Raw genomic sequence first — 19,372 nt, 5'->3', positions numbered from 1 at the left:
TGTATATTATGATTTGGCGCTATACAAATAAATTGAACTGAATTGAATAATCGTTAAAAAAAACCAAAGGGAACAGAAAATATCTGGACATTTTGCGACAATTTCCTACAAGATGAGGAATTATTTTAATAAGTTAAAGCACTTTATCAATGTTCTTATGTTAGACAAGTCAGAAAGGAACAAATGGGAATGTTTCAAATTCAAAATTCAACATTTAGCAATTGACCTGTGAGAATCAAAAGCACACAAACAAAAAAGGATTTATTGAGAAACCAAATATGAGATATAATGGAAATGAAATGGAACTATCAATGGTGGAGGAACTATAGGTACATCAAATTCATAGACTTTTCCATGAAAAAAGCTAATAGGGCAATCATACACTCAAGAGCTAGGAAGATTAGAAATGGGTCACAAAGACAAAGCAAAAAAGAGGATAAAACTTAAGAACAATGATATTATATTTCACAGACAAGTTCTCATACTATTGTAAAATGATCTTTACCCATATTGGTAAACTGTTGGTCCTATCCTAAGAAACTTGAAACTGTTGAACTGTTTGTATAGCCCAAATTCACAAAACACATTTTGCCTCAGAGGGCTTTACAATCTGTACAGGTAGTGACACCCTCTGTCCTTAGATACTCGGTTCGAGTGAGGAAAACTTGCCCACAGAAAACCCTTTTAACAGGGAAAAAAAGGTGGAAGAAACCTCAGGGAGAGACACAGAGGAGGGATCCCTCTCCCAGGATGGACAGACGTGCAATGGATGTCACGTGTACAGAACAACGCAACAGATACATATTGTACAATGACAATGAAAAACAATGATTACAGTAGCAGTGGTGGTAATATGTAACAATGCTACAATAATAAACACGTTAATATTAATGTCATGGAATTATGACTAATAGTAATAACAAGAGTGGATGTCAGGCAGGGCCATGGCAGTAGTGGGAACCACGATCCAATACAGGGAGCAGCCATGATCCATGAGAACCTGCTGGACGAGAGAAGATCTTTAATTAATTTGATCAATCTGAACATTCTATCGAAGGAATAAGTTGCGTGAACAATATTAGTCAATCTTTTTTACTCTGATTAATGTTGTCTGATATATATTGAGGGGTCTTAATTTGTAGAGGACTTTTAACTCTGAGTTGAGTCTGAATGTGTTTGGAGATCTGTTTAAGGACTTTTGGGCTGTTATGCTGATGCTATGGAAAAATTATTACTTTTTATACATTTAGTAATTACATTTATTCTGATTTTATTTACTTTTTTATAAATTAATTTACTTAGCCTTGCAATTCTAAATTTGTTTGTACTGCTTTGTTGATAACATGTGATGCATGTTGGATTTGACACAATGCATGATGGTTTGAAATTTTGTCCGACATTATATAATCTGAGTGTATTACATTTTCTTCTGTCCTAATCCAGAGTGCATTAAATAACCCATCAAACCCCATCTGATTTCCATTAAGTCCTGTCCTGTTCTTGCAAAGTAGTGCTTTTAAATTCAGTCCCAGCCCCAATTAGTGTACTGTATTACTTAATGTCTCGCTCTCTGAATTATATTTACAACAGTGTATGATAGCATATTCTATATCTTCTTAAATGTTGATCCATTGACATAGATCTTTATGACTTTTTCCCATTCTATATAATGTGGATTTAAATCATGCATGTCCAAGTCATAATCATAATGTCCTAATTTATTGTCTGTATTCCATTACTTTTGCCAGACTGTTGTTTCTCATGGCTGTCCTAATTAATGATTTTACCTTTACCCTACCATAAGCTTCTTTAATCACGTTATTTTTGTTTTAAGAGCCTTCTTTGCCTATTTGTGTTTGTTCATTATCTTTATCACTAATGCAAGCAGAGACTCAACAAAACTGTACTTCTAAAACCATCCCTTGTAATCTTAAAGACATTGTGAGAATTTCCAACAAGAGATCTCTACTCTGCCTGTGAGCCTTGGTAACAACGACCAGAGAGCCAATATCAGTGGGAAAAAACAACCTCGCGAGAAGTACAAGGTGTGGCACCAACGAGCTTTCAGAAGGGGTCTCTGTGCTGTAATATTTATGTTTAGTGATATGAAATCAACTATAGTCTCCAATACAGCTTTCAGGTTGATTTGACGTCGTCATGTAATTGTTATGGTGGTTCGAGTTATCACATTTATCTCTACAACACTGCAGGATCGACACACATAAATCCCGTACTACCCTGTTTTACAAGTAGTGGTTTAGTCCAAATTGGCGGGAAATGGAGTAGCCCCGCCCGGGATAACGCTCCAACCCCTTAAACGGACATGATTCTGACTTCAAAATAAGAGATTATAACGACATCTCCAGGCGATTCTAGAGTGAAGCCTTTGGCTGAGCAATCTTACTTTGAACGGCATTGTTCGGACGTAGAATTGTTTGTCGCAACTTCCTGCTGCGGAAAGATAGTATTTACCGTGGCTCTCTAATGTGTAGATCCCCACATTTGACTGTACAGATTGGGACATGGTGATAAATTAGAAGTCGCTTTATATCGTGATACCTGTAGTTTCGCTTTTTATCAACATCGTATCTTAGCTCGCTGGTTTGCCAACATTCGTGACAACAGTCAGCGTTATAAATGTTGGAGTAACACGCTTATGCAATTTTTGTTTGAGTACTGACAATACCTGTGTTAGTAACTTATAAAGTTTGTCATACGCTTTAGCGCCGTTGTCTGCTTCGCTGTTGGAAAAACAATGAGCTGGTAAGTAGAATATATTTCGCACTAGTAAGTTTTATGTAAGATATCATAACGTTTGTAAGTGTAACAATAATCCCTGAGCCAAAAATATGTTAAAGGAACCAGCATGTATGGGAAGGTTTTCAGTATTTATGGTTTTAAGTTTTTTTTTCTTTAAGTATTTGTTCATCTTTTAGTCTTTTAACATGAGTGTGTACATTACGAAAGCCTCCTCCACATTGTTGGAAAGTAAATATATACAGAATGCACTCTAACTCGTATTAATCATATTAAAACCATTATGCACAACATAGTAAAATATAGTGTTTGTAGATATTATATAGCCACCATATGCATAAATGTCAATCTCTCCCGCAACAGTACAATGCAGTTAGTCATGTTCCGTAAACTACGGTGGCCCAAACGGTCAAAATAAGGCATTTGCTGAAAAACATTTTTCTTCTGAAACCAAACATTCAGATGTCTGGAGTATGTACTACTTTGAAGTAACTGTCAAACATTTGCGAATCAGTCGCAAACGTTCTCCGTCCTACTGCGGTCAAGCCATTTGCCTTTTATTTGTATCTCCGTGGTCATGCAAGCCGCCCCTAAATTTCGCCCTTATTCAGACCTTTACGGTACATGTTGAAACATCTGACGAGAGCGATTATATCGGTAATTTGTCTTACTTTCTGAAAAGAAGTGTTACAGCAGCAGATATCTATCTGACAAGTGGAAATGTATTATCGCCGAACTCATACAACGCAGTATCACTGCATTATTGGTCGGATTTAGCGCGAGAATAAGCTAGCGACAATTTCCGGTTTTCAACATTAGAAACGTAAACGGAGTAGAGACAAACTCCACGTTATAATAAAAGATTTAATTACATTCACATGACGTGTAAAATATTTACTACTGTTGCTCCCAGCAACACTGTGTAGGAAACAGTCCCTGTGATTTCATTTATCAGTCCCGGTATCCATTTAGGGTCCACATCCAAGCTTTTTAAGTTCAAGATCACTTTTTAATTCCAAACGTAAGCTAAGATGTACTACCATGATATCTTTCAAAAACCCATTTAGAAGAGTCATATATATTAATTTTTTAATTAAATAAATAAAAAGTGCTATACAGTATGAAGCCATGCATCAAAACCCTGACCTTGCACTAAAACAAAGCCATTTGCACTTAAATTTGCTCTGCTTTTGCTCAAACTGTGCTTGCACTCAGATATATTGTTATTTTACTCTTTAACTGGGTTCATCCACTCACGCCCTCCATGGCTTTATTATATGGACTTCCCCTGTCCTTTTATTCCAAAAAGTCATAGAGAAAGCGAGGTAAAGTTCATCTAATAAAGCTGTGGAGGGCCGGAGTGGATGAACCCAGTTATAACTGCCTGCATGGGACGCTCCGAAGTAAAGCGAACGCACCCACAAGGCAGCGATCTTTTTTTTTTTTTTTTTTAAATAACATAGTTGCAAGTTTTTCAATGCCAATTTCATCTGACTCAGTGAGTCTAATTCTATACCAAATTGTGTTACTACTTTGGAATATTAGAACACACCCCCTTGTATTGTTTGTGCTTCCTCAATTTTTCTAAATCCTTTTTATGGAAAAATAATTATTTTCTAAACCTCAGTACTGTTCAGATCCTAATAATTTGTGATTAGGGCTGCTCTTTAAAGTGTACTGTTCAGGTCCTAATAATTTGTGATTAGGGTTGCTCTTTAAAGTATATAAAAGGGCTGCAACAACTAGTCGATTGAATCTATTATAAAAATAGTTTAAGTAATCAATTATTCAGGTCTTCTGTACACTGACTACACACTGTGGCAGCTTTTCCTGAGGTCGGGGCAGTTAACCAGCTACCCCTAGCCTAGATTAGCTCATTTGACAATGCCTTCTCCTCGCCTGAGTCAACATCGGAGACAAACATGGCTAACTGCACATTTTTGACAACTTGTCTCCACTGTACTAACACTTAACATTAATGCCTTCAGAAACTGATAGCAGCAAACTGTGTTCAAGGGATAGTTAACCAAAAAATGGAAATTAACACATTATCTGCTCACCATTACGCCGATGGAGGGGTGGGTTAAGTGTCCACAAAAAAACTTTAGGAGTCGCTGGGGTAAACAGTGTTGCAGGCAAAGTGACCCCTTCTTCAGATATAATAAAACACCATGCCTCCATACTGTTCATGTGATGGCATCTAAGTGTACGCGAGCCCCATCATTCATATTCAACTTGAAACAGCGTAATTTATGAAGTGTTTTAAGCATTTAAGCAATGCTAGTGGACACAGCGATGTGAATGTGCACCCCGCTCGTTCCCTTGTGCAAGAGTCTGTGTGGTTTTCCGGTGTGTCTGCGAGAACGTGAATGCGTCTCCAAGGAGCATATCTTAGGACATTTAGGCATAAAACACGGGGTACACCGTTTCCGGTCAAATATGAATTTTGGGGCTTGCAGACACCACACAAGCATTATGGAGGCAAGATGTGTTTTTTCTGTTGTCTTATTACATCTGAAGGAGGGGTCCTATTTTAGTGACTCAAACACTTCACTCACCCCTCCATCATTTTCTAGGAACTATCCCTTTATGCTAATTTCACATTAAATAGCACTTCTCTGTGGTATGAACCTGAAGAGAAAATGTTTTGGAGCCATTCTTCTTCTCTTGGTTTACTGATGAATTGGCAACAACTTTGGGTTCATACCGCATTGATGTTGTGCTGCTGTGTCACAAGATTTCTTTGAGGTTTGAATGTAAAATATTCACACCTTTTAATGACCCAACAATATTGGTATTTGTATCGTATTGGTATTTGTATTTTTAGTTACTCTTATTTTCTGACACTATTGCATGTGAGTTGCTGGAGGTGTCTGGGATTTAAGATTTTCATTGCCAACAGTATCTGTTGTGCAGATGACAAATAGAACCTTTGAACCAAGAATCAGTTCGCAAGTGACATATAGATTGAATGAAGAGAGGGAGCGCCAATAGTGAACACAAAGCAGTGCAACAAAAACTCAAACCATAATCTGATTGTTTCTTAAATACAAAAACAACCTGCTGAAAGATGTTGCATTGCTAAGTTTTATGTTAATACAGTCATGAATTGAGCCCAGTGCAGCTTGTCTGCTGTGACTAACAGATGCCGCTGGACACACAGACAGCTCTCTTTCTCACGCACATTCAGTAGGAAAGCCGTTTTTACTTTTCTTAACCAAGTTTGACCAGCCAGATTAACTTTACAATATCTACAATGTAATTTTTACTTTTACTGTGACTACTAAGAATAAAAATAAGATATCATTAATTCTGTTGTACTGCTCATAAAAACTGCTCAAATTTTTTAAAGATCTGTAATGACATTGTAAAACTCAAACTACTTTTGTTTTTATGTGTGTGTGGTTTCTCAATGTAGATTACATTATAATCTTTAATGCCAGTTCAAGATGCCTTTATTTGCTTTAAATTACGACACCTTTAATTATGTTTGAACTTTTCTTAATGGTGGATATGAACTTGAATAATGAATAGTCAGAATTAAATTGTAGATATCTGAATCTGCAATTATCATCATAATTAAGTTGCAGATCTCTGTAATACATATAATAACACCAAGAAGATTAAGTTGTTTTTCAAATAAACTGCTGGAAAGGGTAAAATGTAGCTCGGTCTTTTTAAATGATTCAATTGAAAAAATAATCAACAGATTCATCAATTATCAAAATAAACGCTAGTTGCAGCCCTAGTGTAAAATGAGCGCAGGTCAGCAGAAGTGTGTAGGGAGCATACCCAGACAGGAAACACGGTACAAACCACGGGAAATTCTGCCCTGATGTTGAAGCAGTGGCGCTAATAATTTTGCATGGACGGGCCATAGTGTAAACCCTGTATTCACACTTTTTGTTGCTACTCTTCTTTAACTTATTGGACTAATTTCTCGTAAACATTAACAATGTAATTTATCTCTGCTTCATTGTTTGTGTGTATGGGTGAGTCGGGGCAGGGTCTGTGTGTGAGTGTAAACTCTGCCTCCTTCTCAGATGAGAGAGGTAATACAACTCAATTAAATCCACGTGCCGTTTTCAGACAGGACCAATCCAGAGAATTGCTATGGAATTTACCCTCATTTAGCTTTGAAAAATACAGTGGGAGGTTATCTGCACAGATGCGTTTACAATAGCACCAAATCCTCTGCATTATTCAGGCAAGAGGTCGATCAGCCGGGTGCAGCAGGCAGAGGCAGGAAGTGACATGTTTAAGTTTAATATCATACTAAAAGAAACACTGATGAATGCAGTCTAACTTGGTTATAAGTATGAAGTGTTATTCAACCAAATGAAATGTTAAGAATATGATCACATAACTAGGAAAATAGTTCACCCTCTGGATCTGATTATGTTCACTTTCATGCTGACAGTGTTAAGGAAGCAAGCCGCAGTGCGTCCCCTCACTGCCCCAAACCAGATGAATCAAAGGAACCACTGGGGACAACCATGGAGACTGGAGCTTCCAATGGTCAGTCACAAAGGACCTTAATCTGTGACCTTCAGAGACCCCAGAGGAGTCTACTGGGGAATTCAAGTAAAATTTGATAAAAAGTTGTGTAATTTAAGTCTTAAATAATGATGAGTCATTTAACCCATGATTCTCCGCATTGTTGTTGACCGTATTCATTAACAGCAGTCTAACAGGGTGCAATCATACCAAGCTTGGGCCTTATTCACCAATATCTTTTTTTCTTGAATTTCCTGTGAAAACTCAAGGTCAGATTCATGTGTTCTTAAACTGCAAAATTGTTCACACCCATGTCGCTGTATTGATGAATCCCATTGTCATTGAAACATATGCCTGTTATGCAATTCAATTTTATTTGTATAGTGCCAAATCATAAATGTTATGTCTGTGGGTTACAACTTTAGATTACCACACTATGAAGAATTCGCAGGGGACACGTCAATACTGTTTAGCTGTCTGGTTCTTTACTGAAGCACTCGGCATCAGTGTCAAATATACATACATGAATGGATAAGTGGCAACACAGCACCATCCAGCTGCTTGCCTTAAGGACAGTAGCTTACAGGTGGTTTCACAACACAAGATGGGGATCGCTTACCATTTTCAGGAAGTGGTGTGTTGGTGACTTCAGATGTTACCTGTGGTGATGACACACTCACTAGATCAGGAGATGGAACCATAGAGGGTTCTGGAATGGTATCATCTGGCGCAGGTAGATCCGCAGAAACAGGGGATGACTGTGTGTTCGATGCGTGGAGTCTCCATCTCAGCGTGCTGGGCCAGCATCTGGTCAGCTTGACACCTCCACTGTTCTGATGATCTGACGTTGACTGTGTACGACACAGGGCCGGTTTCAGCTGATACCACGCCAGGTGTCCACTTCTCTCATCCCCTCCCATAATCACATAATCTCATGCCTTTACATTATCTCAAGGCTCTTAACATGGTATGGTCAAGACCTAAAATTTATCGAGAAACCGAACAGTTCCCACAATGAGCAAGAACTTTGGCGACTGTGGAGAGAGTATACTCCATCATTAACTGAAACAAACCATTTTTGTGCAAGGAATCGCATAACTGGTTAGCAACAGCTTTTTAAAGGATTTAAGAAAAATATAGTAAGGTTTGATATGGGTCTATAATTCGCCAATACATCGGGGTCAGTAGCATTTTTTAGTAGAGATTAAATGACCGTTACTTTTAAAGCCTGTCCTACATAGGCAGTTAATAGACCTATTATTCTGATTTAATATGGAACTTTCAATTAGAGGAACCCTATCCCAACTAGACTTCTTTAAACAGTCTAGTTGTGAAAGGATGTAATAGACAAGTGGGTGGTTTAGACTCGAGGAATAGACTAGTGAAGTCAGCTCAAAAAGATCTATTGAAGAGAAGTGGTCTAGATATAAAGCATGCTCCAGTTTGCTCTAAGGTTTCTGTACTTGACAGTGTATCTGTGCTATTCTAATGGAGGATGTGGTGATTTTTTTTCCTTAATGGTTACAACTGTATTTCTTAAAATCATTACTGCTAAGAGTTAAAGGAACACATGGATAAGTGGAGCTATGACTATATCTGTCAGCCTGGCTAAAGTGCTGAAGAGGAACCTGGGGTTCTTATTTTCTTCTGTTCATGATGAATAAGGTTCTGGCATTTCGGACGACTTTCTTGTTAGTTATCAGACTCTCTTGCCAGGGTAGGTGAAAATCCTCTAAATTGGTGGAATGCCACTTCCTCTCTATAAGTGAGTAATGACTAATTAATATCTACAAATCTCATGTTGTTTTTTGGACTAACTTGACAGCCAGCAGTGAAAGAATGACACGTGGCTGTACATGACTTCACATAGTCCGACATTATCTTTGCATAGAACACACTGAATCAATATACATTTTTGTGACCTTGCAGAGGAGGAGTAACTCAGCACTGTGAGGTAGAGGGAGCGCTGTGTCCACATGCAGAGATAACAGAAATGAAAAGAAAATCTAAGAAGTCAAGAATGCCAAAAACAGAATCTAAAGATAACGGCACACCAGAAGGAAAATGCACAAAAAGTTGTTGAACTATGTAGTGTCAGCATTGGATATAAATTTACACCAAAAACAATAAATGGCGTGTATTTACATGGACAGTGAAAGCCTTGCAGTTGGATCTCAAATCTGAAGTCAAAAGAATTGTTGTGCCTTATGGTGATGATCCATCTTCTGAGCCATCTCCTTTCTCAATCGGAAAATAAGCAGAATAAATAGGCTACAATTAGATGAAACATTGTAACTGAAAGCTGTTCCTGTAAAACTATGCAACACGTGACACACTTATTAATATGTTAAGATAAAGATGGGGAACTATTTCTGTGTGTCCATGAGACAAACACAAATTGAAAGATTATTAATATGCAAGGAGAAATATCTTTTTAAGTGATGGATTTAAATATTATCAATCATAAGATATCATAATTAAAATCCTTTTATATACACATGTAGAATTGAAGAAAACACTATTTATTAAAAGCACTCTTGCAAATCTGTAGTAATTTGCAAGATTGCTTTTAAGTGGGCCTGGGTTCCATTCTTACCTAAGAACAAACCCCAAAAAAGAAAGCATTGCTGATTGCCACATTCTTCGTTAAAACTGTTAATTTCTTATTAAGTATGATTTGGTGAATTTGGCCCATATATCTTCTGACAGTTAATAATTTGGAAAGAAGTGAAACCATGTCTGTTGTGGAGCCAGACGCAATCTTGACTGTCTCAGTTGTTTTCTTAAAGATGTTGGTGTGAAATCTGTGAATATGCCTGAAGTGGTTATTACAAAGGAAATGGAGGAAGAAGAGAAGCAGCTGATGAAGGATGGCGAGAGGAAAGAGGAGGAAATATTGGAAAAGGTTGGTTCCTTTTTTTTTTTCTAACCCTAACCCCTGCATCACATTAAGGTGTTGACTCAGTGTTTGAGTATGACTGCTTTTAATTAGACAGCATTTACAAATGAGAAACATCTTGTTTTTCATTTCAGTTACCATGTTATCTTGTCGTTGCAGTCACACTGCGTGTGAGCCACACTGCCCCTTTAGAGAGTCGGGGTCTCACCTATTCTCTGCTTGGGGTTCATAGCAAGATAGATCGACATTAACACTGTGGTGAAAGATAATTTTCATCACAAATATCTGCAATACTTACTGTACTTTTTCATCGTATAAAGCATTTAAGTGTTTCTTTTGACTGAATTTGGGAATTTGTTTTAACAAGCCTTTTATGATGAAATATTTGATTATATGGGAGGGGGCTTGTGGTTTTTTTCCCACATTTTTCCCACAAGGAGAAGACTGTGCCAAGTCTTGCGCCTCCTGCACAAGAATAAAGACAAAGGTTTCACAGTGTCTCCAACATTACAGTTGGCCCAGATTTACACTCCACTCAGCCCTTCACTTACATCCGAGTCATATTCACCGTCCAAGCCAGGGGTGTCCAAACTATGGCCCGCGGGCCGCAGTTGGCCTGCGGTCCAGTTTTTGTTGGCTCGCAGCAAATTCTGAAAATATAATTGATTATGGCCTGCACAAGAAGCTTGAGCTCAACTCTGTTACACTTCTCAGTTTTAACATTAGATGGAGCCAGCCATTGAAACGGTGCTTCTCCACTAAACAAAATTAAGCAAAGAAAAACCTTTACCGTGAGTCACCAAAAATGGCAGCACAGAAGAAACGCAAAATATCAAGTCAGTGTAGAAGATTTCAAACACGGTGGGAAAATGAATATTTCTTCAGAGAAATCTACGGAAAGTGTGTCTGTTTGATTTGCAACGAAGATGTTGCTGTGATGAAAGAGTATAATGTCCGTCGGCACTATGAGACCAAGCATCAGAGCTACACATCGTACACCGGTGCAGAACGAACACAGAAAGTCAAGCAAATGGCAACAGTTTTTTTTTGTGCTAACAAAATACAGGGAAACTCCACAACAGCAAGCCATGAAGTCGCTAGGCTTATTGCCTAGAACAGCAAACGGTTCTCAGGCGGTGATTTCTTAAAGCAGTGCCTCATCAAAGTCACAGAAATAATGTGTACGGAAAAAGGATTTCAACGTGAGCTTATCCAGAAATACAGTGGTGCGGAGATTCAAGGACTTGTCAGCTAACTTGAAACTTCAGCTGAGAGACAAAGCTTGTGCTTTTGTTTTTTACTCAATAGCATGCGATGAGAGCACAGATGCCACAGACACCGCCCAGCTGTTAATTTTTTTGCAGGGAGTAGAAGATAATTTTTGCTGTACAGAGGAGCTGCTTGATATGATGAGCCTAAAAGGCACAACAACGGGTAGAGATATTTTTGAAGCAGTGTCAGAGGCAGTTGAAAAGATGGGGCTTAAATGGGACATGCTCTGTGGAGTAACATCGGATGGAGCTCCGTCCATGACGGGCGAGTGCAAAGGAATGGCATTGATGGTGTGCGCCAAGGTAAAAGAGAGCGGAGGTGAGGCTGTTAGGATGCACTGTATAATCCACCAAGAAGCACTGTGTGCCAAGACTGTCCAGCTGGGCGATGTGTTGAACACTGTCAACATAATTAAAGCTAGAGGACTGTACCACAGAATATTTCAAGCTTTCCTATCTGATGTGTATGCTGAATATGGGGATGTACTCTACCACTCTTATGTGCGCAGGCTCAGCCGCAGCTCTGTGCTGCAGAGGTTTTATTCGCTGAGATCAGAAATCGACCAGTTTTGGAAAGAAAAGGGCTAACCTCTTCATGAACTGAGTGACCCTCTGTTGCTGGCAGACCTGGCATTTTTAGTTGATCTTATTCATCATCTGAATACACTGAACAAGAACCTACAAGGCAAAGAACAGCTGGTGCCACACCTGTATGCGCACATGAAAGCCTTCTGTGTAAAGCTCCGCCTGTTTGAGACACAACTACGAAGCTTTAATGCTGCACACTTTTCTGTGCTGTCGGAAATCAAGTCTGCTTTTCCAAAGGCCGACCTTTCTGCTAAAAAAGGAGAAATATGTGTCTGTGATTGCATCTCTCGTGACAGAATTCAACCAGCGTTTCCAAGAGTTTTCTGTCATCGAAAAACAAATCAAGCTGTTCTCGACCCCCTTCCTGGTGGATGCAGAAGAAGTGAAAGAGTCTGAAGTTAGAACTGATTGAAATGCAATGTAATGATTCTCTGAAGAGTCAACATCAGCTTCTCTACCTCCCTGACTTCTATCAGAGTTTGGATAATGCCAAGTTTCCTCTGATGAGACGCAACGCAAAAGAATGATGAGCCTGTTCGGCTCAACATACATATGTGAACAAACATTTTCTCTGTTAAATCAGAACAAAAGCAGACTGAGAACCAGAATGACCGATAGCCATCTCTGTGAAGTCCTTCGTGTCTCAACCACCAAACTTTCTCCTGACATGTCAGCCATCATTCAATCCAAAGGATAGCCTCACTGCTCCCACTGAGTGCAATGTTCTTCACATTATAGGTGAGTTAGAAATACACATAGGATTCATGTGTCAATATGTGACCTCTAGTGTGTAGCCCGGCCCTTTGTTTATTTTTCTGTATTTGGCCCTCACTAAAAAACCATTGGACACCCCTGGTCTAAGATAATGCAGGCATTGGATGCAGATGACAGAATGAAAGTACTAGATCAGAGAAGAGTTCCTTTTGTTTAGTGGGTACAAAAGAGATTATACTCAACCTCAATACTGTCCAACACTGGTCTGTGTCTTTAATGTTTGACCTTAAGGCCAGGAAATCATGGGAGAGGGATTCTCATGACATACGGTTTAAGCGACTGCAGCATCTGCTTCAGAAGAGCAACATCTACTCTAAATTCCTCCTGACTAAAATGGAGCAACAACAAAATGAGGTAGTGTGTGAACACCACATGTCAAACTCTCAAAGAAACTAGCTGTGCCATGCTTCACTCCATCTGTTTTTCTCTCAACGATTTCAGGAGAAACTCAGGAAGGAGAAACTGGAAAAGAATACCAAGAAGGTGAGGGGCATATTACTGAAAAAAAAATACATTTGGGATTGGCATTGAATGCTGTTTAAAGTCATTTATAGAAGCTATTTGTTGTTTTTATGCAGAGCACAAACATTGCAGGACCTGAGGGGGGTAAGGGAATCCTCTGACTTTCGGTTTAAAATAAAATACAGAATGCAGTTCTTCAATAAATTTGTTTATTAACTTGGTGTGACCTACTTGACTATCCCTGTTGAACTAGATAAACAGAGGAAGCGGAGGAGGGATGACGACTATAAAATATCAGATGTCATGACAAAAGAAGTAAGGTCTCATTTGAATTTGTGTTTGTTTTCTACATTTACCATTTACTGACATTGCTTCTGCTTGATTTTTCTTTTATAGGAAATCATGGTGCAGGCTAAAAGAGCAAAAATGGACGAAAGTGTAAGGGTTGATTTGAACGTCTGGCCAAATGAGTAGTCAATGTATTTTAGTTTTCCATCGGGGGGGTTGAGGGTTTAAACACTGTAAAATAGATGTATTTCAAAAAGTATTAATTGAACTTGTCTAGCTATACATGTCTAATCTGATATTAGGATGAGGCACCAGCCCAGAAGAAAATAGAAGCTGAGGATATAGAGAAGATGAGTGATTCAAACCAGGACATCAAGAACCGTCTATCGGAGGTGGTGCGAGACAAGGCCAGGCATTTCCTCCATCCTCACAGAATGGTAAACGGCCAGCTGGTCCCCACCCAGCAGCCACAGCTCTTCACTGGAGGAGTCATGAGGTGTTACCAGATTGAAGGTATCGAGTGGTTGAGGGTAAGTGGGGCTAGAACAACATTGGATTTTGTAACGTGATTTCCAAGATTTCTTACTTGACCTTGTAAATGGTACTTGTCAAATCAGTCTGACCTTTAAGTCCATTCAATGGATCATTCTTATGGTAGCTAATGGTCAGTATAAAACAGTGGAACCCGCTGAGTGTCTGGTGTTGTTCAATGCTCACAAGCAGCCCATGTGGATCTCTCTCTGTGCTACCAGATGTTGTGGGAGAACGGTATTAATGGGATCCTGGCTGATGAGATGGGACTGGGGAAGACCATCCAGTGCATTGCTCATATCGCAATGATGATAGAAAAAAAAGTGATGGGTCCCTTCTTGGTGGTTGCCCCTCTCTCCACTCTGCCCAACTGGATCAATGAATTCAAGCGTTTCACACCAGAGGTAAAAGGATATGTTATTGCAGAAGTTTAATTGGTCCTAGAAAATCATCAAACTTACCAAAGAGCAGGGTTATGTAATTTAAAAAAAAATTTTTTTTCATTTTATTGTTTAACAAACTACAACCATTTTTCTGATTAAAAAGACATTTGCAAATTTAGACCAAACAGCAACATCTGTAGTGACTAGTGACTGACTGAGTCTTTTTCATATACCCTGTAATTCAACAGTCTGAGCAGGATTATGTGTTCGTCCCAGGTGTCTGTACTTCTTTACCATGGCCCTCAGTCAGAAAGGGCCAAACTGCTAAAGCAGATCCACAGGCCTCAGGGGCTCATCAACATGTGTCCTGTCGTCATCACATCCTTTGAGATCTCCATGATTGACAGAAACTTCCTCCAGGTAGGATGCCTGCCCATTGCAGATGGCTGGTCAGGGTGTTTGTCAGGGGGAACTTGGGCATTGTCATTATATACATTTTTCATATTGTTTTGGACAGGTCAACAGTATTTTTGAAATTATCGAAACATAACACAGATTGTTTTTCTCAGCACACTTAATAGCACCAACCTCTTCTACTCCATCCCAAAAACCTCTTCTAAAAGTGCTGTCGTTTCTGAAAGTACACACATGAATGAGGTCTTGCCAGAAAGAAAACTCCCAGTGGTTTCTTTTGAAAGTGTCAGAAACACTGGTAGGTGACACATAAAAAAGAGCAATGGGCCTTTGAATTCAGTATAAGTTTAAGCTTTTTGTCTGCCTATAACAAAAATTAAATATGTTAAGTTAATATTATCTTTTAAGAATAATTACTGTGGCTTTATCTGGGCAGGTAAAGGACAATATGGGGCCTTACCCCCATCAGTGAACATCTTTCTCATGCTTAGATAGCATAAAGTATAATCATCTACAGTGTTTTTTAATAAAGGTTTATGACAAGATTCGGGTTAAGTTCCAAAAGGGATATTTGGAGACTCCAAATGAAAGCATGGTAACCAAATTGTGGTAACCAACCATGGTAACCAAAACAAGTGTTTCTATCTTTGTTTACATTTTCATATTTCATCAGATGATGCTGTTATACTCAAACATTTGCAAATTCCAATATCAACTAGTTTTTTTGCATTACTAAACCATTATTAATATATACTGTATATATATGTGTATATATATATCTGTGTATGATCAGTTAGTATATGCTGTGCATTATTTCAAAGTTTTAAACCTCCTCCAAAAGATGGACAAGACAAGCTTAATCCATGACTCGCCATCTATCAGTGAAATGCAATAAAACAAGCACAGACAAAAGCACACCGTTAAGATAAGTCAGGCTCCTGGCTTTCAGACTTGACCACTGATGACCACACAACGCTTGGCCAGATGCTGACACTGTACCAAATTGAGTGTAATTGTGATAGTAAAAGTGGAGAGATCATCGGAATATAGCCACAAATGTAAATTGAAAGTTGAAAATGGGCTCATACTAAAGCACTTACCTTTTCTGAAATAGCCAGCTCCACATCAACTCTTTCAAAATAAACTTAAAGAACTGATGCTATTTCTGCATCAAATAGAATCCAGGGATTGCAAACACCCCCATGTTTAGTGAATCCTGCAGATTAAACATTAAAGGGTCACAAATGCCTCTGTTTTTTCAGCCTCTGAAGCACATGGAAACATGTAATGAAAACCATTTGAGAGCTTAAACATTAAACTTTTGTTTTAAGTAATAACTCTAGTGTTCATTAAAAAAAAAGGAAAAATTTACTGAATATTGACAAATGTGCTTGTGCCACATCCAGCAAAGATTGATTGATTTACACTAAAAGCCTAAATGGATTTTATCTCATTTTGCCCTCTACTTCAGAGTAGGGCTGTGTAATATGACCAATATTTTATATCCTGTCACTTTATATACATAAAATAACTCATTACTCAAACCTTTCTCTCATTTAAACTGGGTCCATGTCTTTGTAGATATTGGGTTTTAACAGCAGCTGTTACTAAAATGGGTTTTTGGAGGTTGTTTTCAAACTATGTTTACATTTTAGAATGCCTTTTTAGAGGGTGCCTTTGGTCTCATGGGATAACAGTTAAGTCTTATATGACTGCTGTTAAGAGAATTGTTTCCTTCCACAGCGCTTCCAATGGAAGTACCTTATTGTGGACGAAGGTCATCGGATCAAAAACCTCAATTGTAGGCTGGTGCGGGAGCTGAAGATGCTGCCCACAGACAATAAGCTGCTACTGACTGGCACACCGCTGCAGAACAACTTGGCAGAACTTTGGTCCCTCCTCAACTTCCTCCTGCCAGAGGTCTTTGATGACCTCAAGAGGTGATTTCTATAGATACTAAATGCTGATTGCAGCTGCTACTCAGTGTTAAGTCAGACAGCAGAGTGTTTTGTTTTCCAGATTCGTATGAGGTCACCTTGACCTTTACCTTTGACCACTGCTATCGGGCCAATGACTCATCCTTGAGTCAAACTGAACGTTTGTACGAAAGTTGAAGAAATTCACTCTAGGCGTTCTTCAGATATGTTCTCAGGCTGCATGGAGGCATAATAATTAGTGTGGTGATAACAAATGGAAAAATGTCCAGCTTTGGCATCATAAAGAATGAGCTTTAGACTCGCTGTGGGGTAGAGCGGTTGCTCTCCAACCAGAAGGTCAGCGGTTCAATCCTAGTCTTCCCCTGAATGGCCCCTCATAGAAAATAGCCCACAGATTTACTGTGTGAATGGCAAACTGTACTGTAAATTGCTTTGAGTAGTCAGTCATATAAATACAGACCATTTACTAGTTGATCAGGTTAAGGCAAAATTTGCGAAGAAACACAATGACATCCATGGAACACCACTTAATGATCTGAAGTTAAAATTATGTAAATCATATGCTATGGCCTTCTGTCATCAGATCTCAACTCATTTGAAAAAATTATTTAGACCACCTTCTTAGTCAGGGCACTAAGGTACATCCTTCATCTGTAAATATCCTATTAATATCTTCTCTAAATCTTCAACACAAAACTAGTAACATTTATGATTAATTTGTGTTGGTAGTTGTTTAAGTTTAACTCATGGCTCATGTTTTCTATGCAGCTTTGAATCATGGTTTGACATCAACACTCTTGGGGAGGCTGAGAGTGTAGTGAATGCTGAACGCGAGCAGAACATTCTGAGCATGTTGCATCAGGTCAGTCCCATAAATTACCTAAATCCTATAATGTATTTCCAATGTGTTTAATTTGATGAGTCGCTGTCATTTGCTCATATTTGTTTGGTGTGACTTGTTTTCCCTGCACATTACATAATTTGATATAGTCCACAAGCATTTTAACTTTGTATTACAAACAATCTCTGTCCACACGAACTAGACTTCAAGCAAGTATGATTGAGCCCTTATCTGGCGACGTAAAGGTTTAAGTGTTCTGACATGGTGTCAACAAAGTCTCATGGCTTCCCTGGCCAATTTTGAGGGGGGATCAAATTAAAAAGCCAAGTCTAGCCTGTCACTGCTAGGGGGAGCTGTGTCTATTACAATATATTGGCATAAAGATGTGTTCAGGGCACGACCCTTATCCCACATATGAAATTGACTGATTAAACCAAAACATAAAGTTACAGCTACGTGAAGGTTCGTAGTGAGACTTTGCAATTCGCTGCCACGACATGGACATGCCCCCTGATGAAAACTCAGTGTTGTATTGTATGAAGTCACCAACACCTTCAGGCTCTCCTGACCAAATTTCACATGCATTGGGTGAACGGGGAAGCCGCGTAACAAAATGTAAAACTTAACATTTCTTGTTACAGATAGGGGGCGTTATACCTATTATTATCATATGGACCATTGACCTACATGTGTTTGAGCTAGTTTGGACAATATACATAGACGTTATAAGCACTTCAAGTTTTCAGGTGAATCATCAAAATTCGCCACCATGCTACAGCCATGCCCCATGATGAAAACATAATTTTGAATTTAAAAGTCCCTAACATGGCATATACCAATTTAGAAGTTGATGAGATAAAATCTGTAAGAGAATTAGGATTTTGTCTGAACATGCAAAAAAATCATGCCAAATTTGCACGATGTCGGTTTTCCTGTTGGGAGCTTGGTGAAGAGTGGCGAGAGGTGAAGAGTGGCGAGAGGATTTATTGTTTGTCTTGGCATGATACACGTGTGCCAAATTTCATTTCATTAGGCGAATGTAAATCAATCAGTAACATTTTATTTGTAAAGCCCATATTTACAAATCACATTTTGTCTCATAGGGTTTAACAAGGTGAATAGGAAAACCCTTGTTGAACATTTGCAGGGGGTGCTATTGAGCCACTTTTGGATGCTTGTTCCAGAGCACTTTAAAATATGTAAGAAGAAGAAGAATCAAAGCAAAAAAAATAGGGTCCTAATAATAATCAGAGCAACCCCAAGGACCCTCCTCACAGCTGTTGCTGCTTGGGCCCTAATCTCAATTTTAGTGGCTTGATAACCCTGGAGTATTGTGGACATTGTGCATCAATCTGGCTATGGTGTGTCCTAAAATGAATCATTCAATGTTTTTTTATGAGTTACCCATGAGATATTTTGTTGTGCAGAAAAGAGATTGAGCCCTTTATAGTTAAAAACAAGACATCACAACACAACAGAATCCGAAGACAGCAAAACAATGCATCACAGTAAGTAGGAGAAGGTCATGTTTATTAAATAATGCTCATGTCAGTTTTGTGTTGTTTCAGATTCTAACTCCATTTTTGCTAAGGAGGCTGAAATCGGATGTGACACTGGAGGTTCCTCCTAAGAAGGAGATAATTGTTTATGCTCCTCTGACAGCCAAGCAGGAGACTTTTTACACTGCTGTGGTCAACAAGACCATCACCAAGATTCTGGGCCAGGAAAAG

At 38.8% G+C, this 19,372-nt stretch overlaps 1 protein-coding gene across 6 annotated transcripts in view; it reads left to right on the top strand.

Moving 5' to 3' along the window:
* The first annotated feature begins 2,385 nt into the window (after positions 1-2,385).
* hells (helicase, lymphoid specific) overlaps positions 2,386-19,372 on the top strand; it is a 29,963-nt gene continuing 12,976 nt past the window's right edge. For 2 of the 6 annotated variants that reach the window (XM_020103557.2, XM_069538845.1), the window contains exons 1-14: positions 2,412-2,763; positions 7,178-7,341; positions 10,044-10,159; positions 13,018-13,140; positions 13,228-13,269; positions 13,365-13,392; positions 13,502-13,563; positions 13,645-13,686; positions 13,839-14,066; positions 14,289-14,471; positions 14,727-14,870; positions 16,608-16,804; positions 17,570-17,663; positions 19,211-19,372. In XM_020103557.2, the coding sequence (XP_019959116.1) occupies positions 2,756-2,763; positions 7,178-7,341; positions 10,044-10,159; positions 13,018-13,140; positions 13,228-13,269; positions 13,365-13,392; positions 13,502-13,563; positions 13,645-13,686; positions 13,839-14,066; positions 14,289-14,471; positions 14,727-14,870; positions 16,608-16,804; positions 17,570-17,663; positions 19,211-19,372 (1,593 nt within the window). In that variant the 5' untranslated portion in view covers positions 2,412-2,755. Of the gene's footprint in view, positions 2,764-7,177; positions 7,342-10,043; positions 10,160-12,623; positions 12,751-13,017; positions 13,141-13,227; positions 13,270-13,364; positions 13,393-13,501; positions 13,564-13,644; positions 13,687-13,838; positions 14,067-14,288; positions 14,472-14,726; positions 14,871-16,607; positions 16,805-17,569; positions 17,664-19,210 lie in introns of those variants that run through there. The other 4 variants (XM_020103558.2, XM_069538847.1, XM_020103559.2 and 1 more) reach the window with 4 other exon arrangements.

Source organism: Paralichthys olivaceus, chromosome 14, assembly GCF_024713975.1.
Source record: "Paralichthys olivaceus isolate ysfri-2021 chromosome 14, ASM2471397v2, whole genome shotgun sequence".
In the NCBI taxonomy this organism is placed as follows: domain Eukaryota; kingdom Metazoa; phylum Chordata; class Actinopteri; order Pleuronectiformes; family Paralichthyidae; genus Paralichthys; species Paralichthys olivaceus.
The sequence above is the reverse complement of the archived record's forward strand: the minus strand, read 5'-3'. Positions and strand labels throughout refer to the sequence as shown.